The sequence below is a fragment of the Heptranchias perlo genome, chromosome 14 (assembly GCF_035084215.1).
Source record: "Heptranchias perlo isolate sHepPer1 chromosome 14, sHepPer1.hap1, whole genome shotgun sequence".
Lineage (NCBI taxonomy): Eukaryota > Metazoa > Chordata > Chondrichthyes > Hexanchiformes > Hexanchidae > Heptranchias > Heptranchias perlo.
Genome location: NC_090338.1, coordinates 44147126 through 44175086, shown reverse-complemented (window position 1 = coordinate 44175086; position 27961 = coordinate 44147126). Strand labels below are relative to the sequence as shown.

The following is a 27961-nucleotide window of genomic DNA, read 5'->3' as shown; positions in this document are numbered from 1 at the left end:
TCAACATTTAGACGGTAACCATCACCCAAAACATGATCAGGTATTTTGAAATCCCGCCCCTTCCTCTGACTTCCAACAGCAAAAAAAAATGATCACGTCGCCAACGTTTAATGATCTCGTTAATCGGTTCTTACCTGGAGAAGCAATCCTTGCACTGCGTCGAGACGCCAGCAGCGCCCCCGGGCCGGCTTGAAGAGCTGGGCTGCAGCCGGCGCCCTGAGCCCCGGGGCCGAACGGACTACCCTGGGGCCGCCGTGTGGTTCGCGGGCTGCTGCGAGCATCGAAAGACTGCATCAAGAGGCGGTTCTCCTCTCCACCCGAAGAGGCTCCCAACTGACCGGCTGACTCCCGAATTCCTCCCCCTTGGCAAAGAGCCCCGCGCTTGGCTGGAAGCAGGGGATTGAACCGGGGACACAGGCGGGGCTCCCCATTCGCTTGGGAACTACTCACAATCGGCATTAAAAATAAATCCTTCTCCCCTCCCCTTCAAAGCTAAACCTTCATCTAAATCACGGACGTTAAACTTTCCATTAAACCCACGACAGTCTTGGCCCTTTAAACCGGTAGATTTTTTTTCCCCTCTTCGCTTCCTTTTTTTTGGTCTAAATTCAGACTCAATCTCGGCGGTCGCCAAACTTAGAATCCAACACACGCAAAATGGTCACAGCCCAGTGCCACGGGCAAGGCAGGATATTCCAGCTGGTTCTTCTCTTTCCCCCAAACCCGATCCGTTCAGAAAACGACACGAGATAGTTTCCGCCTCTCTACCAGCAACCCTGGCCAAAAACTTTATGGTGAGTACAGTAACTTCTGTACTCACACACACAAAATGCCGCGCAGATGCAGCCTGATTCTTCAGTCGCTGTCTAATTTCACACGATGTTGTCTGTCTGTGTCTGGGCTGTGAGCCGGGCGATGCCGGCTCGGGATTGAACGCTGCAGATTGTTACATTGAATCCAGGGCTCCAGCCGCAGCCGATACTTTGTGTTCAGCTCAACCTTCCCGGAGCCAGCGCTTCAAAAAACCCATCGGGAGCTTGTCACTTTCAGACTCGACACATCGATACCCCAACTCGGGATGCCGGTGAGATTTCACTTCTGATCAGGTCGGCTGGGCTCACCCGCTGTTAAAAGAGGCATTCTGGCCTTTCAAGTCCAACTCTTTTTCTCCTGCACGCTTCGTCCCATTTGGTGATATTTACCCGTAGGACACCAATGTACACCGTGCTATGCCATTTCAATGAAGGGCCCTGCAACGTTGATCTGACTGACCAGCTGATCTGCTCTCTGAAAATACCTTGCAGCATTAGATTGCTTATTATTTTAACCACTTATAGCACTGAGTGTATTGGCTTTCCAATTTAAATTTAATTTGGGAAACTAGTGAATACACATTTTAAAATAAATTAATAAACTGAATTTATAAACGAGGCGACGGAATCAGTTGCTTTAACCTTGTGACTTGTGACATTTTTTCTTACTGTCTTGTGGCTTAGTTCCCACTACGGTAGATTGAATTTATTAGAAATTAAGTTTAGAAGATCTTCAATATCTTAGAAAGATTTCTGAAATTTGTTCAAACTTTATTGAACCACACTTTCGAGAGGTTTGGTCAAGTATGGCCTTGAAGACTTTTTGCATGCACATGATTCCACAGGTGCCGTTTTTCATGCGAGAGCTTCGTCGGTGGCTGGTGGCATCACAGATCTTGTTCACATGCACTCCATTGAAGGTCACTGGATAACCCAGGAGCAATAAGACCTATTGTAGCTCCCGAATGATGCTGTAGCTAACTCAGCAAAGACCATGAATTGAATCTGAAACCTTCTGGTCTCTATGACTTGTACCCAGCATGTCTTTACTCACGAAACAGAAACTGTTTATAATGCGGGACCGGAATTTCCTCCTACTTCTCAGTGTACCAGTGGTGTAAGAACCGCGTTGCACTGCTTTTTAACTGAGAAGATTCGCGTGTAAGTGACTTATGACAGTTTTATGCCAAAACCTTACAACGCGCAAATTCACTTGATCATTTACGCCACTCCTGAATTATGTCCGCCGAAACCCTGCTTAGCTCATGAACATAGCTCTACCTCCACCCAAAAGACATGGGAGCGGACGTTTCCTGCATTTACCGCAGTCCTGAACAGGCGTAAATGTACGTCCAAACATTTAGGCGCAGCACGCCCTCACCTAACCCAAAATTGGTGTAACTAAGGAGTTTCGGCCTTTGACAGGCCTCAAACTTTATTTCTGGAGTTTGATAGCGATTTTCTTGGCGATTTTATTTTTCAATTTTTCTCACTGGGATCCACACTGATTTTTATTTATATTTGAATGCTTTGTTATGACATCAGATTCTGAAAAGAGATAAGCTTCCACAATTGCATTGTCTTAAACATGCAGCAGTGCTTAATGTATATGTTTTCATAACATCAATAAGAAGAAGGAAGATGATGTTTGCTCCGCATGTTTCTTCAGGCCCCTAATGGTTACACTGAATTTGTGCTTGCTTTACGCAGATTTTTACGTTCCGACATATGGAAATGAGATCCGCAGGATATTATGGCCTAAATTGCCGACGGCAAGATCAGCATACATTTCGATGTAGATTTCAGCGTAAGTCAGATCGAGGAAATTCTGGGCTGCAGTTGCTACCTGCGCCCCTTCCATATGGGCCTGAGCACTTGTATTTATTTTATTACCACAGATTTGTAATTAGCATAGGGCATCGCAAATGCAACAAGCCAGTTCACTAGTTTTATTTGAAATGTAACAAACAAAATACCCATATGTTTTATCTTTAAAAACTGATTAGTGGTAACATAACTATAATGCTATTAGTAAATCACTATCCTAGTGATTCTACCGATAGTGTACAGCTCATTAAACAATATGTAACGATACATAATAAAAACAGAAAATGCTGGAGAAGCTCATAACCACTGCTCCCATTTTTCCGGACAGCAAGTGCTGGTAATGGTTGTGCTGTTGCCATTTACAGCAACTCCAGACCCATCTTTTGTTTCTTAACCTGTCCCATGACCACCTTCCTTGCCTTGCACCATCAATTAATCACTTTTGCCCTCCACCCTATCACAGACCTTCCCCTTTGTTCTTTACTCCCCTCCCCCATTTTCCCTGGCTCTGTACTTGCTTAAAAACTGTTAACTCCTTAACATCTTCCAGTTCCGATGAAAGGTCTTTGACCTGAAACATCTCCACAGGAAATTTGAAATAAAAACAGAAAAATGCTGGAGAAGCTAAGCAAGTCAGGCAGCATCTGTGGAGAAGGAAACATTTCATGTCGAAGACCTTTCGTCAGAACTGGAACATGTTAAAAGAGTTAAAGTTTTTGAGCAAGTACAGAGCTAGGGGAAGGGAGGAAGGGGAGGAAAGAACAGAAGGGAAGGTCTTTGATAGGGTGGAGGGCACGAGTGATTAAATGACATAAGGGATGATGGTGCAAGGCAAGGAAGGAGGTAATGGGACAGGTTAAGAAACAAAAGATTGATCAGTAGCAACTGTAAATGGCAGCAGCAGAACCATTAGCAGCACCTGCTGACCGAAAAAATGGGAGCAGTGGTTATGATCTGAAGTTATTGAAATCAATGTTGAGTCTGGAAGGTTGTAAAATACCTAAACGAAAGATAAAGTGCTGTTCCTCGAGCTTCCATTGAGCTTCATTGGAACAGTGTAAGAGGCCGAGGACAGAGAGGTCAGAGTGGGAGTGGGAAGGTGAATTAAGATGGCAAGCGACCGGCAGGCCAGGGTCTCACTTGCAGACAGAGAGGAGGTGGTCAGCAAAACGATCACCCAGTCTCCATTTGATCTCCCCAATTTAGAGGAGACCGCATTGCGTGCAGCAGATACAGTATACTAATTTGTAAGAAGTACAAGTAAACTGCTGTTTCTCCTGGAAGGAGTGTTTGCGGCCTTGGATGGTGGGAAGGGAGGAGGTGAAGGGGCAGATATTGCATCTCCTGCGCTCACATGGGAAGGTGCCGTGGGGAGGAGCGCAAGTGTTGGGGGTAATGGAAGAGTGGACCAGGGTGTCATGGAGGGATCGGTCCCTTCGGAATGCTGAAAGGGGAGGGGGTGAGATGTGTTTGGTGATAGGATGGCGCTGGAGGTGGCGGAAATGACGGAAGATGATATGTTGAATGTGGAGGCTGGTGGGGTGGAAGATGAGGACAATGGGGTGGTTATGGGAGGGAAAGGAAGGGGTGAGGGCAGAAGTGTAGGAAATAGGACGGACATGGTCGAGGGCCCTGTCAACTACAGTGGAGGGGACTCCTCGGTTGAGGACAAAGGAAGACATATCGAAAGCACTGGTGCAGAAGGTGGTATCGTCAGAACAGATGTGATGGAGACGGAGAAACTGGGAGAAGGGAATAGAGTCCTTACAAGAAGCGGGGTGGGAGGAAGTGTAATCAAGGTAGCTGTGGGAGGGAGTCGGTGGGCTTATAATAGATATTGGTTGACAGCCTATCCCCAGAAATGGAGATAGAGAAGTCGAGGAAGGGAAGGGAAGAGTCGGAGGTGAACCATGTGAAGGCAAGGGAAGGGTGGAAATTGGAAACAAAGTTGATGAAATTTTCCAGTTTGGAGCGAGAGCAGGAACCAGCACTGATACAGCCATCAATGTATTGGAGAAAGAGATGAGGGAGGGGACCTGAGTAGGACTGAAACAAGAAATGTTCCACGTATTCCGCAAAAAGGCCGGCATAGCTGGGACCCATATGGGTTCCCATAGCAACACCTTTTACTTGGAGGAAGTGAGTGGAGTCATAGGAGAAGTTGTTCAACATAAGAACAAGTTCAGCCAGGTGGAGGAGGGTGGTAGTGGATGGGGGCTGGTTGGGCCCCCATTCAAGGAAGAAGCGGAGGGCCCGTAGGCCGTCCTGGTGGAGATGGAGGTGTAGTGGGGCTGGACGTCCATGGTGAAAAGGAGACGGTTAGGGCCGGGGAACTGGAAACTGTTAAAGTGGCGGAGGGCGTCAGAAGAGTCATGGATGTAGGTTGGAAGAGACAGGACAAGGGGAGCAAAAAAGAGTCAAGATGGGAAGAAATAAGTTCCCTGGGGCAAGAACAGGCTGAAACGATGGGTCTCCCGGGGCAGTCCTGTTTGTGGATCTTGGGAAGGACATAGAAACGGGCTGTGCGGGGTTGGGGGACTATGAGGTTGGAGGTCGTGGAGGGAAGATCTCCAGAGCAGATGAGGTCAGCGACTGTCTGGGAGACTATTGCTTGATGTTCGGGGGTGGGGTGATGGTCCAGGGGGAGGTAGGAAGAGGTGTCGGAGAGTTGGCGTTCAGCCTCCGCAAGATAGAGATTTGTTCGCCACACAACAACAGCGCCGCCCTCGTCAGCAGGATTGATGACAATGTCAAGGTTGGACCTGAGAGAATGGAGTGCTGCGAGTTCAGAAGGAGGTAGGTTAGAGTGAGTGAGGAGAGTAGAGAAAATGAGATGGCCGTGTCACACCGGCAGCTCTCAATGAGAAGATTAAGAGAGGGTAAGAGGTCAGAGTGAGGGGTCCAGGTGGAACGAGAATTCTGAAGATGGGAGAAAGGGTCCACTGCGTGGGTGGAAGAATCCTGCCAAAGAAGTTGGCGCGGAGGCGACGGAAGAAGAGCTCAGCATCGTGTCGAGCTCGAAATTCATTGAGGTGGAGGTGTAAGGGGATGAAGCTAAAGCCTTTGCTGAGGAGTGATCATTCAGGGTCAGAGAGGGGAAGGTCAGAGGGGATAGTGAAAACACGACAAAGGGTGAGATTGGAGGGAGGGATAGGGTCAGAGGAAAGTGAAGGGGAAGAAGGATCAAGAGGGGTGTTGGTATCTAAGAGTTGTTGAAGCTTGCTAGAAATAGGATAAATTGCTATAATAACATTTAATATCTTTTATTTATGTGAATGTTTTTATCAAAATTACCATAAAACAAATGTTATTTTTAAAGCTATTGCTTTTCAGGGTGTACAGTATACTACAGAAGTTATAGAAATTGGACCTTGTTGCACCCATTTTACGGGTATAAAACGGTGCAACGAGGCTGAATTTCGGAGACCCAAAGTGGATCAAGCCATTTTTCAGGCATCCCTGGCAGCCACCTAAAGCAGACATTGAGTCCCTTAAATGATGGGCCGAACGCCTGTTTTAGGCCCCAGCTGTGAAATTGGGCAGTGATGTGCATCGAGCCTGCCCAGCTCAGGATTCTTTGGCAGCCACCAACTAAAAGTAATTTAAAAAAAAAATTCCAAGTTTTCCAACAAACTTCCTGTGGAGCCATGAGGAGCAGAAGTGCCCCTCCCCCCATTGCCTGTGCCAACTCCCCTCCCGGGACTTATCTTCGGCTGCTGCTGGTGAGGCAAGCGGCCCGACATTCGTGCTGTTCAAATGCACAAGGTGCCTGTGGAGGCACGACAGTCGCCCGCAATTCGTGCATGAAATGTTAATGAAGCCCGAGGCCCAATTTCGGGCTGGCTTCACGCCTCGGGCCTCTCGGTTGGGGGCGCCAAGTCTGGGCCCAGATGAATTTCTGCCCCATGGTATCCAAGCAAAACCAATTTTGAAACAGGGGGCTCATTTTAATGGGAACCATTATAATTATGTTAGACCTTTCAGTCATCCTCATGATATGAAATCGGCTGCTTTCCTATCTCTGTAGAGGCCTTTGGGCTCTTTGGGAATCCTCTAAGCTAAAATTAAAAACAAAATTAAAAACTGTTTCTCCCTCCCCCCTCAAAAATACTTTGATTCATTGATCACAAAATTAGTTTAAATGTCCACTCTTGAGGACATCCTTGTTAAGGCTGTACTTTTTAAGTGTATTTAGAATGTGAAATTACATATTTTAAGAATCCAAAGAGACAGAGCTTTCAATGTGAATTAGTTTCCCGAAATAATTTAAATAAATTTAATTTGCACCATTACTGTAGTATTGGGAGAAACTTAAGTATAGGAAAGCAGTACTTGTCCCAAGGCTAAATATATTTTGTAAATGGACTATGATATTATCCAGATTTATCCCACATTTTGTACATACATACAGAGGTATAAATCTTTGTTTCTGAGTGTTTTATACATTGGCAACACTTCACCAGAGTCTGATGTAAAAAGACATTATTTCACAATTTGCATTGTACTAGTAAGCATTTATATAAACAAATATTGATATCAGTAAAGGGTATACCTTTATCATATGGATATAGGGTTAATTTATGGCAATGTAGGAGAAGTTTGGCATGTTAAAGTCCTAACACCTAAAGTAGTGTTTTGCTGGAAAACAAATGTATAAATGGAAAAAAAAAGCTGTGATAGTAGATTGGTCTTGCTTCAGATACAAGGCATGTAAAACAATAGACAGGAATGTTCCATTATCTAGTTAACCAAGTAGAAAATAAGAACATTGACTTTCCCAGCTTTTATTTTTGTCAGTATGTGCTCAATTGTTATTAATTCTCCTTACTCTACTGGAACGGCATGTGAAGGGATTTCTGTTACTGTGCTGCCTTTTCATCCATCAGTCGGAGAGCACTACTTCTTTCCAATAACTGACAAGTAGTTCAGTGGATTTTAACTAAGCTTTTTTCCCTCATCGGACTTCCCATTTACATTGTCAAAGAAGCAACATGATAGCTTAATTATAGCACAAGAACTCCTCTATCGATTTTCACCCGACTTGACAAATGGTTTTCTCTTGTCATTGTTTGAATACTTTTTGGAAACAGACATGCATTGGATTGCATGTCTGGTAACATTCTCTGCTCAAACACTAAATTCTCACCTTACTAACAGCCTTTTTACTGGATTTTCACTGAAATTGACAGGGAACTTTTTCTGTAGCAAATTCTGTTTCTTTTGATGTTAGGTGAGCAAGGAATCAGCATGAGTAAGCTTAAGAGTCCATAAATACATTTTGCATCCTCAAGAAGTTAGACTTTATTAAACATTGGTGAAACTTACAAGGGCCTCCTCTAATTAGACAGTGGATTCAATTTTCCAAAATGTGCATGGTAGAAACTTGCCATTTATCACAAGCTTTATCCCCAAAATGGCTCAATTTGCTTCCTTCTAAAAATGTCCCAGTACTCATTGACACCGCAAAACTCACACTTAAAAATAATTTAAGATAGCACAAACTTATGGTGGACTGTAATTCATCAAAAAAAGTTTTAGAATTACATCCAAGCTCGGAAATAAGGCCTTTTTAGTTCTCAGTATCTGTAGATACTCTCCCCGTGTTAGATTTTGTCAGCTTTTGAATAATTTCCATTACCTTTCCTGGTGATTCTTTTTTGTGTGTTGCTCACATTTCTAAGTAATATAACTAAACATATAAAGGCAACCTCTACTCTGTTCTTCTATAGTCAGCTTCAGGCTTCAATAAGTGACTGTTTCAAGATTTGTTTCAGGACCACTTAAAATTAGTGTTAAGTACGGATTTGGTTAGGATTACAATTAAAGTTAGGGGTAGAGTTACTGTTTACTTCCTGTTCTAAGGGAGTGCCAAAAGATTCAAACACAGCTTTGAGAACAGTATCAGGCTTTTTAAAACCATTATTTTCCTTTCTTGTGGAAGATTTTAAAAAATTCATTCTAGGGATATGGGCATCACTAGCAAGGCCATCATTTATTGCCCATTCTTAGTTGCCCCTGAGAAGGTGGTGGTGAGTTACCTTCTTGGACCACTGCAGTCCATGTGGTGAAGGTTCTCCCACAGTGCTGTTAGGTAGAGAGTTCCAAGATTTGACCCAGCGACGATGTAGGAATGGCAATATATGTCCATCAGGGTGCTGTGTGACTTGGAGGGAGATGCAGAACTAAGTTTTGCAAACTGAACATAGTATCATGGTAGGTACAGCACAGGAGGAGGCCATTCAGTCCATCGTGCCTGAGCTATTGAATTAGTCCCACTCCCCTGGTCCTTTTTCATAGCCCTGTAATTTTTTTCCCTTCAAGTATTTATCCAATTCCCTTTTGAAAGTTACTATTAAATCTGCTTCCACCACCCTTTCAGGCAGTGCATTCCAGATCATTACAACTTGCTGTGTAAAAAAAATGTTTCCTCATGTTGCCTCTGGTTCTTTTGCCAATCACCTTAAATCCTTTGGTTACTGACCCTTCTGCCACTGGAAACAGTTTCTCCTTATTTACTCTATCAAAACTGTTCATGATTTTGAACACCTCTATCAATCTCCTCTTAATCTTCTCTGCTCTAAGGAGAACAACCCCAGTTTCTCCAGTCTCTCTACATAACTGAAGTCCCTCATCCCTGGTACCATTCTAGTAAATCTCTTCTGCACCCTCTCTAAGGCCTTGACGACCTTCCTAAAGTGCGGTGCCCAGAATTGAACACAATACTCCTGCTGAGGCCTAACCAGTTTTTCATAAAGGTTTAACATAACTTCCTTGCTTTTATACTCTATGCCTCTATTAATAAAGCCAAGGATCCCATATGATTTTAAACAGCCTTCTCAACTTGTCCTGCCACCTTCAAAGATTTCTGTACATACACCCCCAGGCCTCTCTGTTCCTGCATCCCCTTTAAAATTGTACCATTTAGTTTATATTGCCTCTCCTCATTCTTCCTACCAAAATGTATCACTTCATGTGTTAAATTCCATCTGCCATGTATCTGCCCATTTCACCAGTCTGTCCATGTCCTCCTGAAGTCCTTTACTATTCTCCACATTGTTTACTACATTTCTGCGTTTCATGTCATCTTAAAATTTTGAAATTATACCCTGTATACCCAAGCCCAGGTCAATATATATCAAAAAGTGCAGTGGTGCTAATACCGACCCCTGGGGAACACCACTGTATACTTCCCTGCAGTCTGAAAAACAACTGTTCACCATTACTCTCTGCTTTCTGTCCATTAGCCAATTTTGTATCCATGCTGCCACTGTCCTTTAATCCCATGGGCTTTAATTTTGCTAACAAGTCTATTATGTGGTACTTTATCAAATGCCTTTTGAAAGTCCATATACACATCAACCACACTACACTCATCAACTCTTTCCACTACTTCATCAAAGAACTCAAACAAGTCAGTCAAATACAATTTTCCTTCAACAAACTAATGCTGACTTTCATTTATTAGCCCATAATTTTCCAAGTGCCAATTAATTGGCCAATTAAAAACGTTTTTAAAAACTTTTTAATGAGTTTCCAAAAACCAGAAAAGCAACTAATACAGTTACTTGAGCTGTTATAATTCCAAAACATTTAGCCATTTTATAACCTGTTATACCAGAAAAACTAAGTTATCTGCAAGGAACACCTAAAGATGGTTTGATATTATATCTTATTTTAGTCATTACTTTCCATCAGTATAAAAGCAGTGTTCAATCCATACAGATGTAAAATGACTATTGTAAACATTACCACATGAAATTATCATTTATGAAAATTCGCTGGTTCCTCAAAAACTTTATTACACCTTGAATCTGGTTTCGTGAAGTATAAACTGTCGCAGCACTAAAACACATCATTGCAGTGCACCTGCTGTGTTCGTATATAGTAGAAATTGTATGTGCAATTCAAAATACTGTAATATAAAAAGGAACTAAAATGAAAACGACTGGTTGTTTTCTTGTCCTGTTAAAATGCACTATGCATAGGTGTTGTGGGGCAGTGTGTTAATGTATGGTACTGTGCTGCAGGATAACAGGACATAGGCTTGTGCTCATGAGTCCGCTACACTGCTGTTTTCCTGATACAGTAATAGGCACCTCACTACGGGGAATTGACTTATAGAGGCCAAATATTTCTCCACAAGGAGGAAAGAGCGCTCACTCTCTTAAACCTCCATCTCAGTCTCTCTTCCACCTTCAATCCTCTTAGTCTCTTTTATCTCCCTTCTTTGTCTCATGTTTTTCCGATTCCCATCTCTTAAACCATCTCTTTATCTTCTCTGTCTCTTTTATTCTCTCAGCCATTTCCTCTCTCTCCCCCCCCCCCCCCGCCGCCCGCCTTTTCTGGAATCTCTAATTTATTTTCCATTCTGTCTCTTTTCCCCCTCAGTTTTATTTTACCACCCACTCTCCGCCCCCCCGCCGCTTCCTCTTTCTTTGATCGATCCTCTGATGGTAGATTGCTCGAGGCTGGCTCCTCGATTCCTGAGTTTCTCGGTTCCCATCTGGGGGTCTCTCCGCTCATTTATCTTGTGATCGGCACAGCAGCTGATTATAGCCGCAGCACAATTTGTGGGATGTTCTGATCCGAGCAATTCAATCGGGTGAGAACAAGCTAGACAGCTGCCCCCAGAATATATTGTTTACGAGAGGTGGCGTCTGTGTGTGCTGCGCTGCTTATTTCTCCAGTTTTGCGATACAGTTTCTTGAGAAACTCGAGCTGGGTTGCTAAGTATGGAGCAGAAAAGTGCTTTGCAAACAGGCCTGGGGGGAAGAGACGGCCGCACAAAAAAAACACAGGGTTCTGGAAATGTTCTTACTTTTCAGTGTAAACTGGGCCATTCCAACCCTTCATGGTCTTAGCAAAACAAACATATCCAATCCAGGGATCACATCAGCAAGTTCTTCATTATTGTGCTTGAAGCCATTGTAGCATTTCAACTCTTTTAAAGTGACACAGATGTTACAAACTATTGTAGAAATGTAAATTTACTACTACAGCAACTACCATTATTTAATAGAAACATAAAAAAACTAATTACCTCGGATTTATGTAGGGCAGAAACACACACCGTTTCTAATCTTTCTTGCATACGAAGTTCTCAGTCGCTCCAGACTTTTAAAGGAGACTATAAATATGCCGATAGAACAAGATAAGACTTCTGGCTGTCTACCGCAACAGAGTCAACAATAAATGCACAGATACTAGTGCCAGCCTTCAGAGGTCAAGAATCGTGGGAAACCCGGTCAAAACAAAAAACCCTGTAATGTAGGCGCGAGATTAGAATTGGACTCTGCTCTGATGTTTCCAGTCAAGTAGTGTGCGGACACTCACTGCTGTGAGGTACTGGAGGACTGTCCGCACCATACCCCAGCCAGAGTTAGCCAGCAGAACAATGATAAAGTATAAGGACATTAATGTAAACAAAAAATTAATAAAGGATTTTTTCAGAAATCAAAATTGGGAGCGTAATCATGCCTTTAAGGAGTTAAGTTGTAAGGAGTCTGACTTTCAACTTCCACTAAAATAGAATTTAGTGCCCAGATTCCACTGTCAACTTTAGATTCCTAACTAAACATGCTGAGGCTGAACTTTAATTTATTTAGACTACCCCTGAGAAAACGAGGTCAGAGGCACTAGAACACGCCAACGTACATGTACTGAGGATGTGCAAGAGGCCTCTTTACACACTGTTTATTTCAGTTCAATTCAATCCAAGCCAAGCTTGTAAACTTTTAAGCCAGAATCAAACCACAGAAATTTCGATTCCCTCATTAAAGAGAGGCGAAAAGCTTGCAAAACTCCCAATTTTCAGCCCAAAAGCACAATTTCTGCCACTTAGGAACAAGACAAGAATTTCAAAATCTGATGTAACAGCTTTATTAGAAAGCTGAAATTTTTGGATTGCATTTGCACTAGTGTTTAGCATGCACTTTTTTATAACAGTGATTCTAATTACCTAGGGTTGTATTCCTAGGAATATAAAAGGTTAAGGGGTGATTTGATTGAGGTTTTTAGGGTTTTGAAAGGAATTGATAGGGTAGATAGAGAGAAACTTTTCCCACTGGTGGGGGAGTCTAGGACAAGGGGACATAACCTTAAAATCAGAGCCAGGCCATTCAGGAGAAAAATTAGGAAACATTTCTTCACACATCTGGTCTCCATATTATAGAAAGGATGTACAGACATTGGACAAGGTGCAAAAAAGATTCACAAGGATCATACCAGAATTGAGAGGATATCCTTATCAGGAAAGAGCTGAGCAGGCTTAGGGCTCTTTTCCCTAGAAAAGAGAAGGCTGAGGGGTGACCTGATAGAGGTCTTTAAGATAATGAAAGGGTTTGATAGGGTAGACGTGGAGAAAATGTTTCCACTTGTGGAGGAATCCAAAACTAGAGGTCATCAATATAAAACAGTCACTAATAAATCCAATAGGGAATTCAGGAGAAACTTCTTTACCCAAAGAATGGTAAGAATGTGGAACACGCTACCACAAGGAGTAGTTGAGGCAAATAGCACAGATGCATTTAAGGGGATGCTAGATAAGCACATGAGGGAGAAAGGAATAGAAGGGTATCCTGATAGGGTTGGATGAAGTAAGGGAGGGGGGGGGAGGAGGCTGGTGTGGAGCATAGCATAGACCAGTTGGGTCGAATGGCCTGTTTCTGTGCTGTAGTTTCTATATAACTCGATATATCAAAGAGAGATAGAAGTTTGGAACTCTCTCCCACAAAAAGCAGTAGATGCTAGCCCAATTAATAATTTTAAATCTGAGATCGATAGATTTTTGCTAGTTAAGGGTATTAAGGGATATGGAGTTAGGATACAGATCAGCCATGATCTCATTGAATGGTGGAACAGGCTCGAGCGGCTGAATGGCTTACTCATGTTCCTATGTTCCTGTTTCCTATTGTTCCTTACAGTTTATTTATTTAAAGGCAGCACATGTGCAAGGTCTGATCATTCACTATTCATTCTAGCAGAAAACTGGTTTACAGAAACAGTTTAAACTGTTGGTTAATCCAAACACGCATCCCAACTGATCCATCATTCCATCAACTGATCTAAACATGTTAAACAAAAGCAATAGTCAGAATTTAATTTGCAGGTGCTTAGTCAAGCTTTGTGAGGAATACTGATTAAGTACTTTCTAAATGTTTCAGGTGTGGCTGGTGTGATTGAAGACATCTTGCATAATCATCTTTTGCTGCTACACAATTGAGTTGGTACCAAGGAGTTCAATGCATCATCTTAAATCCATAGGTTAATTTTACACCTTGGAACCACCCAGTACAAACCTGCTGTTCAAGATGAGCAAAAAGAAATTAAGGGTGGAATGTGAGCCCTTTTGCACAGTTTCTAAAGTGTGTTAGTGGCACTGATCATTACACTAAGAGTATTGAAAGTCACCCAAACACAATGTTGTATTTTATTTCGATCAAAGCATGAGTTTTACATTGTGGCACTACAGAAGACATTTTTTCAACCAGTTTGCAGACCTCAGCAATAACAAACACTAGCTCATTTGCCATTTCAAAAAATGTCCTTGGGATGTGGGTGGCACTGGCAAGAAAATATTTATTGCCCATCTCTAGTTGCCCTGAGGGCATTCAGAGTCAACCACACAGTTTGGGACTGGAGTCACATATGGGACAGACATGGTAAGGGTGGCAAGATCCCTTCGCTAAAGGACATAAGTGAACCAGATGAGTTGCCATGACAAACCAAAACCTTTCTTGGTCATTTTCTGTACTAGCCCACAAATTACCAGCTTTTTAAAATTCAATTTCATAAATTACCATGGTGGGATTTAAACTCATGATTTAAACTCACCACCAGGCTACCATTTGCATTTCCCTACTGGGTCAGACAAAGGTTTAAAATGCCAATGTAAAGCCTACCTACATCACTGAACAGGATTTCTGAATAGCATTCATACCATTCCATAATAATCTATTTGTTTTTTTCAAAATTATTTGAAGAAAGGATAGATGTCAAATTTCAAAAGCTTAATTTCAGTAAAACTAATATTGAGTTTTTAAAACTGTGTGTGTGTGTGTGTGTGTGTGTGTGTGTATGAAAGAGGGAGATGGAGAAAAAGGAAAAAAGCGTAACTAACTTTACCGATTGCATACCTTTTACCTGATTTTGTACTCTAGAAACGTCCATTCTGTAACCACAAAAAAAATCATGCGATGTCAAAATATGGAAGATGAGGGTCATATCCTGCAATGTGTAAACTTCAGAAAGTGTATTAAGTTGAGAGAAAAGTGGGCAGACAGAGAGTGACAAAAACAGAGATACACTAACCAATCGCAAAATAACAAATTTAAGTTTGTAGAGATATCTTAGAAAAATACAAATTGGTGCCACCAAGCCTGTCATGCCCTACCACACCCCAACTTTCACCCAATGCTACATGCTCTCCAGTTCCCCTCACTGCAGACAGACACCAGGGCCTAGAAATTCTTTCGGACCTGACTTCAGGCACAAACCCAGCAGCGGTTATGAACTGCCGTGCCAAAACTGATGAGTAAGAGGACTACATAAAATTGGCCCTTGTGCATCATCAGGACGTAACAGGTGTGCTGGGGATGCCAATCATGCCCCAAAAGACATGATTGACTGGACATGAAGAAGACGAAGTTTAGCCGACAAGGACACTGGCATCAGACCCACCAGGGGCCTGGGGGTGGGGGAGGGGGAGTGATGGCCGGCATATATTTTATATGGTCATTCATTTATGGTTTTCACAGGATGATGGACACAGTCATGGAATTCAATCCCTAAAGCATCTGTAAAGATCCAAGAATACCAGTCAGTGCAAATGAAATTTGACTTAAGAACATAAGAAATAGGAGCAGGAGTAGGCCAAACGGCCCCCCGAGCCTGCTCTGCCATTCAATAAGATCATGGCTGATCTTCGACCTCAACTCCACTTTCCCGCCCGATCCCCATGTCCCTTGATTACCTTAGTGTCCAAATATCCATCGATCTCAGTCTTGTATACACTCAACGACTGAATATCCACAGCCCTCTGGGATAAAGAATTCCAAAGATTCACAACCCTCTGAGTGAGGAAATTTTGCCTCATCTCAGTCCTGGCCGACCTCTTATCTTGAGACTATGACTCCTCCTTCTAGACTCTCCAGCCAGGAGAAACAGCCTCTCGGGATCTACCCTGTCAAGCCCTCTAAGAATTTTATACATTTCAATAAGATCACCTCTCATTCTTCTAAACTCCAGAGAATATAGACCCATTCTACTCAATCCCTCCTCATAGGACAAACATCTCATCCCAGGAATTAATCTAGTGAACCTTCATCGCACCCACTAAGGCAGGTATATCCTTCCTTAGGTAAGGAGACCAAAACTGTACATAGTACTCCAGGTGTGGTCCCACCAGAGCCCTATATAATTGCAGCAAGACCTCCTTACTCTTATACTCCAAGCCCCTTGCAATAAAGGCTAACATACTGTTTGCCTTCCTAATTGCATGCTGTACCTGCATGTTAACTTTCTGTGATTCATGTACAAGGACACCCAAATCCCTCTGACTACCAACATTTCTTAGTCTCTCATCTTTTACAAAATATTCTGCTTTTCTATTCTTCCTACGAAAGTGGATAATTTCACATTTCCCGACATTATACTCCATCTGCCATCTTCTCGCCCACTCACTTAACCTGTCTATAACCCTTTGCAGCCTTTTTGCGTCCTCCTCACAGCTTACTTTCCCATCTAGTTTTGTATCATCAGCAAACTTGGATACATTACACTCGGTTCCCTCATCTAAGTCATTGATATAGATTGTAAACTGCTGAGGCCCAAGCACCAATCCTTGTGGCACCCCACTAGTTACAACCTGCCAACCCAAAAATATCCCGTTTATTCCTACTTCCTGTTTTCTGTCCGTTAACCAATCCTCAATCCATGCTAATATATTGCCAATCCCATGAGCCCTAATCTTGTGTAACAATCTCTTGTGTGACACCTTATCAAATGCCTTTTGAAAATCCAAAAATCCACTGGTTCTACCTTATCTACCCTGCTAGTTACACTCTCAGAAAACTCTAATAGATTTGTCATTTACAATTTCCCTTTCATAAAACCGTGTAGACTCTGCCTAATCATATTATGATTTTCTAAGTGCCCTGTTACTACGTCCTTAATAATAGATTCTAGCATTTTCCCTACTACTGATGTTAGGCTAACTGGCCTACAGTTCCCTGTTTTCTCTCTCCCTCCTTTCTTGCATAGGGGGATTACATTTGCTACCTTCGAATCCACGTGGACCATTCTAGAAACATAGAAGCATAGAAAATAGGAACAGGAGTAGGCCATTCAGCCCTTCGAGCCTGCTCTGCCATTTAATATGATCATGGCTGATCCTCTATCTCAATACCATATTCCCACTCTCTCCCCATACCTCTTGATACCTTTTGTGTCTAGAAATCTATCTATCTCCTTCTTAAATATATTCAGTGACTTGGCCTCCACAGCCTTCTGTGGTAGAGAATTCCACAGGGTCACCACCCTCTAAGTGAAGAAATTTCTCCTCATCTCAATCCTAAATGTCCTACCCCATATCCTGAGACTGTGACCCCTTGTTCTGGACCCCCCAGCCATTGGAAACATCCTCCGTGCATCTAGTCTGTCTGGCCCTGTCAGAATTTTATATGTTTCAATGAGATCCCTTCTCATTCTTCTAAACTCAAGTGAATACAGGCCAAGTCGACCGAATCTCTCCTCATATGACAGTCCTGCCATTCCAGGGATCAGTCTGGTGAACCTTCGCTGCACTCCCTCTATGGCAAGTATATTCTATCTTAGGTAAGGAGACCAAAACTGCACACAGTACTCCAGATGTGATCTCACCAAGGCCCTGTATAACTGCAGTAAGACATCCTTGCTCCTGTACTCAAATCCTCTTGCAATGAAGGACAACATACCATTTGCCTTCCTAACTGCTTGCTGCACCTGCATGTTTGTTTTCAGTAATTGGTATACAAGGACACCCAGGTCCCTTTGTACATCAACATTTCCCAATCTATCACCATTTAAATAATACACTGCCTTCCTGTTTTTCCTTCCGAAGTGGATAACTTCACATTTATCCACATTATACTGCATCTGCCATGTATTTGCCCACTCACTCAACTTGTCTAAATCACCTTGAAGCCTCTTTGCATCCTCCTCACAACTCACAATCCCACCTAGTTTTGTGTCATCAGCAAACTTGGAAATATTACATTTGGTTCCCTCATCCAAATCATTGATATATATTGTGAATAGCTGGGGTCCAAGCACTGATCCCTGCGGTACCCCACTAGTCACTACCTGCCACCCTGAAAAAGACCCATTTATTCCTACTCTCTGTTTCCTGTCTCTAGAATCTAGGGAATTTTGGAAGATCAAAACTAATGCATCCAAAACTGGCTGAGATTCCCACAACGATAGGGGAATCAGATTTAGCACCCCGTTTTGATACAGTCCGTGTAAGTTCATTGATTTGTCTGATTTAGATCAACATGTCTGCAGATTTGTAAAATGGGCTCTTTACACCACACAAAAAGCTCCTGGAGCTCAAATCAGTAGATTCTCTCCCTCCCCCCCCTGCAGCCAACTCTTTTAAAACCCTAGGATGTAGACCATCAAGTCCAGGGATTTGTTGGCTTTTAGTCCCATTAATTTCTCCAGTACTTTTTCTTTACTAAACATAATTGCTTGAAGTTCCTCACTCTCATTAGACCCTTGGTTCCCCACTATTTCTGGGATTTTTTTGTGCCTCCTATTGTGAAGGCAGATACAAAATATTTGTCTAACATCTCTGCCATTTCCATATTCCCCATTATAATTTTTCCTGTCTCTGTCTCTAAGGGACCCACGTTTACTTTTGCTAATCTCTTCCTTTTTACATGCATGTAGAAGCTCTTACAATTTGTTTTTATATTTCTTGCTAGTTTACTCTCATATTCAATTTTCTCCCTCTTTATCAATTTCTTGGTCATCCTTTACTGATTTCTAATACCCTCCCAATCCTCAGGCTTACTACTCTTTTTGGCAACATTGTAAGCCTCTTCTTTTAATCTAATATTATTCTTAACTTCTCTAGTTAGCCACGGTTGGATCATTTTTCCCGTGGAATTTTCATTCCTTAAGGGAATGTATATTCATTGAGAATTATGAATTATTTCTTTAAATGTTTGCCATTGCTGATCTACCGTCACATCTTTTAATCTAATTTCCCAATCTACCGTAGCCAACTCACCCCTCATACCTACGTAATTGGCTTTGTTTAAATTTATGACCTTAGTTTCGCTCTTAACTACATCACTCTCAAACTCAATATGAAATTCTATCATATTATGATCACCCTCCCCAGAGGATCCTTAACTATAAGATTATTAAATAATCCTATCTCATTACACAATACTAGATCTAATATAGCCTGTTCCCTAGTTGGTTCCTCCATATATTGTTCTAGAAAACTCTCTCAAATTCATTCCATAAATTCGTCCTCCAAACTACTTTTGCCAATTTGGTTTGCCCAGCCTATATGAAGATTAAAGTCCCCTACGATTATTGCAGTACCCTTGTTACATGCTCCTCTAATTTCCTGATTTATACTCTGTCCAACACTATAACCACTGTTAGGGGGCCTATAAATTACTCCCACCAGTGTTTTCTGCCCCTTGTTATTTCTTAACTCCACTCATACTGATTCTATATCCTGACTTATTCATTTACTGTAAATCAATAGCACTGATGTCATTTCCTATATGATATAAACTCCCCTATTATTATAAAACACTGTATTCTCCAACTCACCATCAGCAGTCATAGAAAGAAAGAGGAACTTGAATTTATATCATGACCTTTCATGACCTCAGGATGCCCCAAAGCGCTTTGTAGCCAATGAAGTACTTTTGAAGTGTAGTCACTGTTATAATGTAGGCTATGCAGCAGCCAAATTACCACAGCAAGGTCCCACAAGTAGCAAGAGATAATGACCATATAATTTGTTTTGTAGTGATGTTTTTAGAGGGATAAATATTTGTCAGGATACCGGGGAGAACGCCCTTACTCTTCAAATAGAGCCATGGGATCTTATACATTTACCTGAGAGAGAAGATGGGGCCTCGCTTTAACGTGTCATCCAAAAGATGGCACATCTGACAGCGTAACACTCCCTCAGTACTTCACTGAAATGCCAGTATAGATTATGTGCTCAAGTCTCTGGAGTGGGGCTTAGATCCCACAACCTCCTGAACTCAGATACAGGACTGCTACCACTGAGCCAAGGCTGACACTTGGGAGGTCTGTTAATAAATTGATAAAATAATTAGGAACATAGGGATTGCAAGATGAAAAAAGACCAAGGTCCATCTAGTTCCTCTTCTACCATCTTGGTAGTCGCATGATACAACAATAATGGAGCTGTTGACTAATCATGACAATCAGTTTATTGCAATTAGTTTACAACAGACCCAGACATGAGATAAGGAAAATTTGCCAATGGTGGAAAACTTTGGGAACCATAGATGCAAAGTCACTTGTTCCTTCCAAGCATGCTGCACTTACCATATATCATGTCTCAAATTTATCATATACTGTATCCCAAAATATTATTTTCAGAAAGAAATGATCGAATTTGCATTTGACTGCATCAACACTTTTTGCTTCCTTGTTTCCCTAGGGAGCCTGTTCCATAGATTTACCTCTCGCTCACTGAATAATGTTTTTGCAGATTTGTTTTGAATTTACCCCCCTTCAAGTGCAGGTTATATTCTCTGGTCCGATTGTTCTGGACAAAATGAAATAGCTTGTCATGATCTACATTATCCAGTCCCTTTAGAATCTTAAAAACAGCAATCATATCTCCTCTCAATATTCTCTTTTCCAGTGAGAAAATGCTCAATTTACATAATCACTCTTCATAATTCAATCCCTCCATCCTCTCAATCATTCTCGTTGCCTTCTTCTGTATCCTCTCAATAGCTGCAAATTCTTTTTTGTGCAGCAGCGACCAGAACTGTAACCAAATTCTAAATGCGGTCACATCAATGATTTATAAGGTGGTGGAATTACCCCACTATTTTGGCTCAATATTGACCTTTTAATACATTCCAACATTTTTTAAAATTCATTCTCGGGAAATGGGAGTTGCTAGCAAGGTCAGCATTTATTGCCCATCTCTAGTTGCTTTTGAAAAGGTGGCGATGAGCCTTCATCTTGAATCACTGCAGTCCATGTGGTGAGGCACTCCCTTAGATACAGTAGTGTAGTGGTTCTGTTACTAGAGTTGTGGATTAACTAATCCAGTATATCATGAGTTCAAATCCCAGTTTGTGAATTTGAATTCAATTTTTTTTAAAAATGAAATAAATCTGTAATAAAAAGCTCGTATCAGTAAAAGTGACCATGAAGCTGTCAGATTGTCATAAAAACCTAGCGTCCTTTAGGGAAGGAGACCTGCCATCCTTACCTGGTCTGACCTATACATGACTCTAATCTCACACCAACATGGTTGACTTCATGAATATTAAATTGCAAAATAAGTACTTGAAAATATCACACTGAATGTTTGAATTTGAATTGAGTGGCTTGCTACCACCCCCCGAAACATTTGTTTGTGTCAGATCAACTTACTGATTGTTGCAACATTATGTAACAAAATGAGCTGGAACATTCTTCTCTGGATGAAGCCGGGTTTTAATTCCTTATGCATTGTGACAGGATTAAAGAAACCAGTACCAAACTAATTCTTAGACAAAAAATACTTCATTTTGTCACATCCTATTGATTTTAGATAAATGATTGTGAACTGTCAGTGATTCCTGGTAATAAATAGCAAATGTAAGCAGAAATTTGCACTTAAAATTTCCTCAGACGTGTTATAGCTGAAATGTTCGAGGTTATATTTATTGTTAATGCACCATTAATATGTTTGTGTCTCTTAAGCTTACATTAGTAAGTCTCCACCATATTGCTTGCAATATCTATTTACATTATGACATCATCCAGGGGACCATTCCGTTATTAGAAAAGAACAATCCCTGGTAGCTCAATTAATAAATGAACTGCTAAACAGACCAGGAAGATCCCAGGTATGGTCCCTAGTCTTTACTGAGCTAGGTGATCTCAGACAGGGTAGCAGTGGGAGCATTACTACAGGCCTCATCAACCCCTGGCTAGGGAGATTAAAAATCAGCCAAGGATTTCTCTTCCTGATTGCTATCCAATGACCCTCTGTGGAAAGTGTACATGTGTGGAAGTTGCTTGAGATTAGGGATCGTCCTCCACAATCAAATAGTCTGCAGAAACTCAATATCTAGCCTCACACAGACTGTAGAGCTCTGTGTGGAACCATATCCCAGGAGAGGAGGGGAGAAAAGAGAGGTAACAGTTACACCAAGGAGTTTTCAGACACATTCATTTCCTGGTAGAGGCATCAATAATCTGCTCTGAAAATTCTATTGTGACCCTGGCATGCTGGGAGTAGTTTGCATTTTATCTTGTATCTGGACATTTATTTTCACTTCTAGCACCTAGTTTTTAATCCAACCTAAATTTCATAGAAATTATTGAACTGAAGTCATTTTATTACAGTAGTACTAAGTAGAACATTTTAGACTGAAAGGGCTACATGTACTTTATATCTGGAAATTACCAGCTTGTTTATGTAATTTTTCTATTACGTATTATTAATAGATTGTGTAGGTAATGTCAAACCAAAATGTTGAACCTTCCAAAAGTTAAAACTAAGGATGGCTCGCTTTGAATATAGATTTTCCAAATTGACACTGTGAGGTTCTGTTAGTTCTCAAACTGTTTTTAGGTTACTCTTGTTATTAATTACATCTCTCTCCTAGTATAACAGATGTCCATGTAACACGAGTGACCTTCATAATGTGTCAGTAAGTACTTGCTGGCATGCTTCCATGGGAGGCTTGTTTTGTGAGAAAGATCCCATTGAAATCCCCTGAATAGTACTCTGGAGACATTTTCTATGGTAGATGCACAGAAACATAATTCGGTTTTAAGAACAAAATCGAAAGCAAAATGACCTAATTTAAATTTATGCTATATTCGCATAACCTGAATAAAACGAGATGCAAAACAGTTCAACAGAAAGCAAAACCTACCCTTCCTCAAGTGGCCCCTATTGCAGTTACATTCTATCTGTACAAGGTGACAGTCTGAAGGATTTGGCAGGAACTGCTACAGAACATAGTTGTTTTCATCTATGAATTTACCTGTCAGACGGAGGTTAAGATCTCCTCTTTGGCAGCTAGTAAGGTTCTGGAGGAAACAAGTAGGTAGTTATATTCCAGTATCTTAGTGGTTGTGAGCTCATTGTACTAAACTGTATTAATATTCAAATTAAATGGCCTTAATTTGTCAATCTTGTTCTGACCCAGTTCAGCACTAACAAAAAAAAAGACAAACCTCAAGTTAAAAATATGCAGTACTTATTTGTTGCCAGTGGAATTTGATTTCACATTTTTAGGAATACTTTACTAAGCTCCACGATGGCTCAGTTGAGAAATCACTGTCTGGTGTAGTACTAAGGCAGACAGATCAGAAGAGACCCACGTTCAATCCTTGGTCTGTGCTGAATTAGTTGATCTCAGCAGTCGAAGCACTGCTTTTGGCCTCAGTGCTCCTGGGACAAGGAGAGGAAAAATCAGCTCGGGTTCTCACTTCTGATCACTGTGGAATGGCTTATGCTGAAAACTGTGTATGGATGTTAAGCGAGGACAGAGAAAGGCTCAGCTGTGGTCCTCCCCGTTGTCTAAAAGTCTGCCTACATTCACTGTCCTGGCTTAAATGTGAAGAATAGCTCCTGGGATGAACTGTCAATGCATTTGAAACTGTACCTGTTCAAGAACCAGCATCTTTAGAAGAGGAGGAGAAAGCAGGGAGAAAATTAGAATGATACAGTATGGTTATAATGTGGAGTTTACAATGCATATTAATGATATCCAATGCCACTATATGTTTTTTTTGTATTGAATTGTCTTGTACGTAGGGATCTTGATGATATGTTTTTGGTGATGTTGCTTGTTGGTTTGCGGCCAGGCTGCTTACTTCCTTGCGCTGGAAGATGGAGAGAAATTGAAAGAGAATAGTAGAGGCAGAGATATAGTAGTAGGTCTCCTGGCCCTATTTTCCCTGATTTTCTAATTTTGAGCAGTATAATAGAGGAAATACAGCCCTCTTCCTCATATGTTAAATGGCTGTCTTTGTTTCTCTATGTTTTTGTTTCAAAAACTGTGAAACACAAATTTGAGTATGGTGAAAAAGAAATGTACACTAGGTGTAACATATTTTAATAATATAGATATAGATTTATTACATACTCGATGATTTCCTGTGGCATTGCATATGGTAAGTCAGAAAAAATAGTCTCTCACTTGTCTGTCTCTGTTGTCTTTCTGTTGCTGTTTCTCTGTCACTCCTTTTCTGTTGCTTTCTGTCTCTCCTCAGCTTCTTTCACTAACTCTTCTTTTTGCTTCTCTCTCTGTCCTTTTCTGTTTCTCTCACTCTCTTTTTTTTAAATTTTCTTCATTCCTTTTGGGTGGGTGAGGTGGTGTGGCATAGTGTGGTGGGAGAAGGAGCTTCCAAAGTCTCCAGGCTGCATTTCAGGTGGGGGCTACAGGGAAATTGTGGCCCTCACGGGCTTCATTCCCAACCCCTCCCTCAATCACCCATACTTCCTCCCACCCCCTTGCTTCCAGCACATTCTCTACCCCTTTACCTTCTCATTGCCTTCTCCCCTTCCTAACTCCTGTCACAATCTCTACCTTTTGTTTTTCAAACTACCCATTCAACCCCTGGCTCCGCTGTCATTCACCTCACTCTTGACCCTCCATCCATTCTTCCCCACTCCCACTCATTCCTCCAAGGTTGGGTGGTGAGAGGCCAGAGGCTTCCTCACCTTCAGCTTGTTTCTCTTCTCCTTTCCCTCCTTCTACCATCCTTTCCTATTTGTTTCCCACAAAGAAGCTCGGTTTGCTTTTAAAATTCAATCTACATTTTTTAACAGTAAAATTATTTTTGAGGAAACACATCTGCCCATCTCTCTTTCTGTGTGAGTCTCTTTCTTTCTCATCAGTGTAAGAATTTAGAGTAGTTACCTTTTCTAACTGTGAAGAAAACACAGGTGAGCTTCAAAACTGGTATTTTTTGTTGTTGAAAATTGAACTAAGAATAGCATGAGAAAAGAATATCCACTCTTTCTCACACTTCCTTCTCCCTCTATGATCCCAGTTGCTCTCTCTTTCCCACAGCTGAATACACTTTCTGAAGTTTATAAGGTATAATAGGTTTGTAATCAGTACAATGGGCTAGATTTTGCTGTGAGCGGTGAACGAACAGAAAGTTAAGTCTTGTCCATTTCAGTCTAAGCACCTTTCTAATGATGTGATAAGTGTTAATTACTGCCAGTCAACCTCTCTGGCACTGAAAATTAACTATTACAAGGGTGAAGTCTCATTCCTTCAGGTTGTAATTATTGTTGGAGATTTTGAAAATGTGAAATTTTAAATTTTATTTTACTTTACCTTTCCGTCTCTTTCTTCTCTCTCTCTTAATCCAATCTTTCTTTCCCTCTTTATTTCTCTTTCTGTACCTGATTTGACATTGAATTCACCCATTCTAACTTACACTTGCTTCTCAGTCCTTGTGCTGTTAATTTCACAATCCTTCAATCTGATTGGATAAGGAGATACCCAGTTGCTTGCTCTGTTCACTCAGGTCCCAGATGCCTGGTTTCCCTCGCTGAGATGTTATCAGCTCACACGCTTCCTTTTCAAAAATTTTAAAAACCTAAACGTGCAAGGGCAACTCTAACTAGTGGTAGATGCTGTTAGATGCCATCTACAGCAAATTATGGCCCATTGACACACTCTCACACACATCAGAACATACAAAAAAGAATACTCAATATAAACCTTTGCCCAAAGGTGAAAATCTTATGTCCATGTACACTTCCTGTCCACAAAACCTTATTTCTTGATGGCACTCTTTGTCACATTTTTGTGTAAAATTATTCCAATTATAAATTCCTATATCCACGTGTATAACAGAATCTATGTAAATTCGTCACACTGTAATTGCACAATTTGGCCACCAGGTGGCCATTCCCCAAAAGTTGCTCAAATTGCTTCCTGAATTTGTTTCATTTAAAACTTTTTGGTTTGCCTTTTTTTCCTCAGTAACTGAAATTTCTATCATCCAAAATAAGGGTTTAAACAAAACAAACTATATATATATTCCACAATAATATGATTAAATTTAACCACTAGTTGGTCTTTTGTGTCTTTTAATGCCTTAATTAAAGTTTTCACTTGCACATGCAAAAAATATCATTTGGATATCAATGTACCATAAAATATATTTTTCATACTTTGTAGAAATTACATCAGAATACGCAAAGGTGGCAGCATAAGAAACTGGATAAAATTGTCATAACCAGAAAGATTGCGTCAGTGGCACACACAAGTTCTTTAAAATATTTCTGCCTCTATCAAGTGAGCACTAAATCCTTGGAATAAAGGAAATAAAATTGATTTACTTTTATTTGATGTGGGGGGGGGGAGGAATCCAATATTTATTGTGTAAAAATCTATATTTTACAGGAATCAAAAATATGTATAAAATAAAATATACTACACTGCAAAATATTTTAAAATGAGAAATGATGATAGTTCAAGCCTCTGGAGTAGATGAAGCATGACTTAAACTGCTAAAATATCCAGAGCAAACATTATAGTACATTAATTCTGGATTTCAATTTCATTTCAGCTTAATGACTGACACAACTAAAAATAAAAGTAGTAAAATGGAAAATAAATGACATAAGTGGTGAAAATTTACATTTGGAATATGCTGAAGTATAAATTAATTGATCTGATTATTTTCTCCTTCATTGATTGCCTGCAGTAATTTTGTAAGTTATGTAGTTAGCATAATCATGTGAAGTTTTATAGAAATGATTATGTCTCCTCTGGAATGGTTTCAGTTTTCTTGCCATTATGAGGATCTTGTTATTCAAAATGAGCAACAAGCTCCACACGGGTAATGCACAACTGAAGGAGATCTGTTTATAATAATCATCTCTTTACTAGTTTTGCTTGGGTTAACAGCGTTTGGTGCAGAAGATACAGGGAGTGGCAAGAATAAGAAAACTGATACAAATACAGAATTTCAATGTGTATGCGACTTAAGTTGTGCTATGTGAGTGTGCTGCAGTACCAATTTTCTATTGTCAATTGCCTTGTGCTTGCATGGGTAAAGGTTCGGTGATACTGCTTTAATTTTGTAATTTAATTTTAATGAATCAAGAGGGTGCTTTGGTCTATAGGTGCTCCATTACTGTGCTGGTTCCATTCCAAGTCTGGCATCAGTGTCAAGCTGTAGAAAATTGGCACAAAAGTCTAAGTTCTGACCAAATAAGTCGTAAAAGTTGGTTGCAAGATCAAACGTTTTACTGTAAAATAAATAGTCTGACAAGCATTTGCACTGGTAAATAATCTCTGATAATTGGGCCCAGGGTGCTGCAAAGATGTGAGATTTCAACATTAAACTCTTTGCACAGTAACTTTGGAACACTGAAAGCTAATGATTCTGTGAACCCAGAGCAGCAAAATTGACTTTATCGATACTTTGCTTTTATGAGTCAGTTAATTTTTGAATGCTTCTTTTCAACCTTATGATATTTATTATTGAGGTAAAAGAGATGGATTTTTTAATGTAAATTATTGTTTAGTAATGATACAATGATAATTGGTGTTCAATGCAATCACTGATATACTGTGACCACTGATGCAACAAAAATTGGATTGCTTTTAGCTCCCTAACAAAATAAAACTTTCTCTGTTTTACAGGCCCCTTGCTTTTTTGTATAGTTCCCAAAGACTGCATTATATAAAGAGGCACACAGCTGGGCATGCATGGAAGCAGGCGAAGTGACACATTGACATCCATTAATATCATTACGCTGGATTACCGACTGCTAATTTTGTTACTTGCAAGTATGAAAACAGCTTGGAGATGAGGACTGATGTAACTCCTGGTGGGGGAAGATGGCTGCAAAGCTCATAATGCAGTAGGATTAATCAGCAGCCAATAATACTTGTCAAAAAAAAATGTTTTTGTATTGTTTCCATTCTTACCCCTGAGACGGAATTAGTTCCTAATGATTAATCATGGCTCTCTTTTCAGATCACTGAGTTTAAAGACAGGTTGTAGTAGTAACTGTATGTAGTTACCAGTGAGCTAATCACATTTTAATTTCATCTTTATTGAGTTTTAAC

At 40.8% G+C, this 27961-nt stretch overlaps 1 protein-coding gene and 1 long non-coding RNA gene across 5 annotated transcripts in view; one reads left to right on the top strand and one right to left on the bottom strand.

Moving 5' to 3' along the window:
- rnf44 (ring finger protein 44) overlaps positions 1 to 1166 on the bottom strand; it is a 148585-nt gene extending 147419 nt beyond the window's left edge. The window contains exon 1 of one of the 4 annotated variants that reach the window (XM_067996364.1): positions 135 to 1166. In XM_067996364.1, the coding sequence (XP_067852465.1) occupies positions 135 to 459 (325 nt within the window). In that variant the 5' untranslated portion in view covers positions 460 to 1166. The remainder of the gene's footprint in view (positions 1 to 134) is intronic. The other 3 variants (XM_067996365.1, XM_067996363.1, XM_067996366.1) reach the window with 3 other exon arrangements.
- On the top strand, positions 234 to 27961 carry LOC137332481 (uncharacterized). Its single transcript, XR_010965672.1, has 3 exons — positions 234 to 1084; positions 2523 to 2619; positions 27533 to 27961. It is a non-coding gene; the product is annotated as an uncharacterized lncRNA (long non-coding RNA).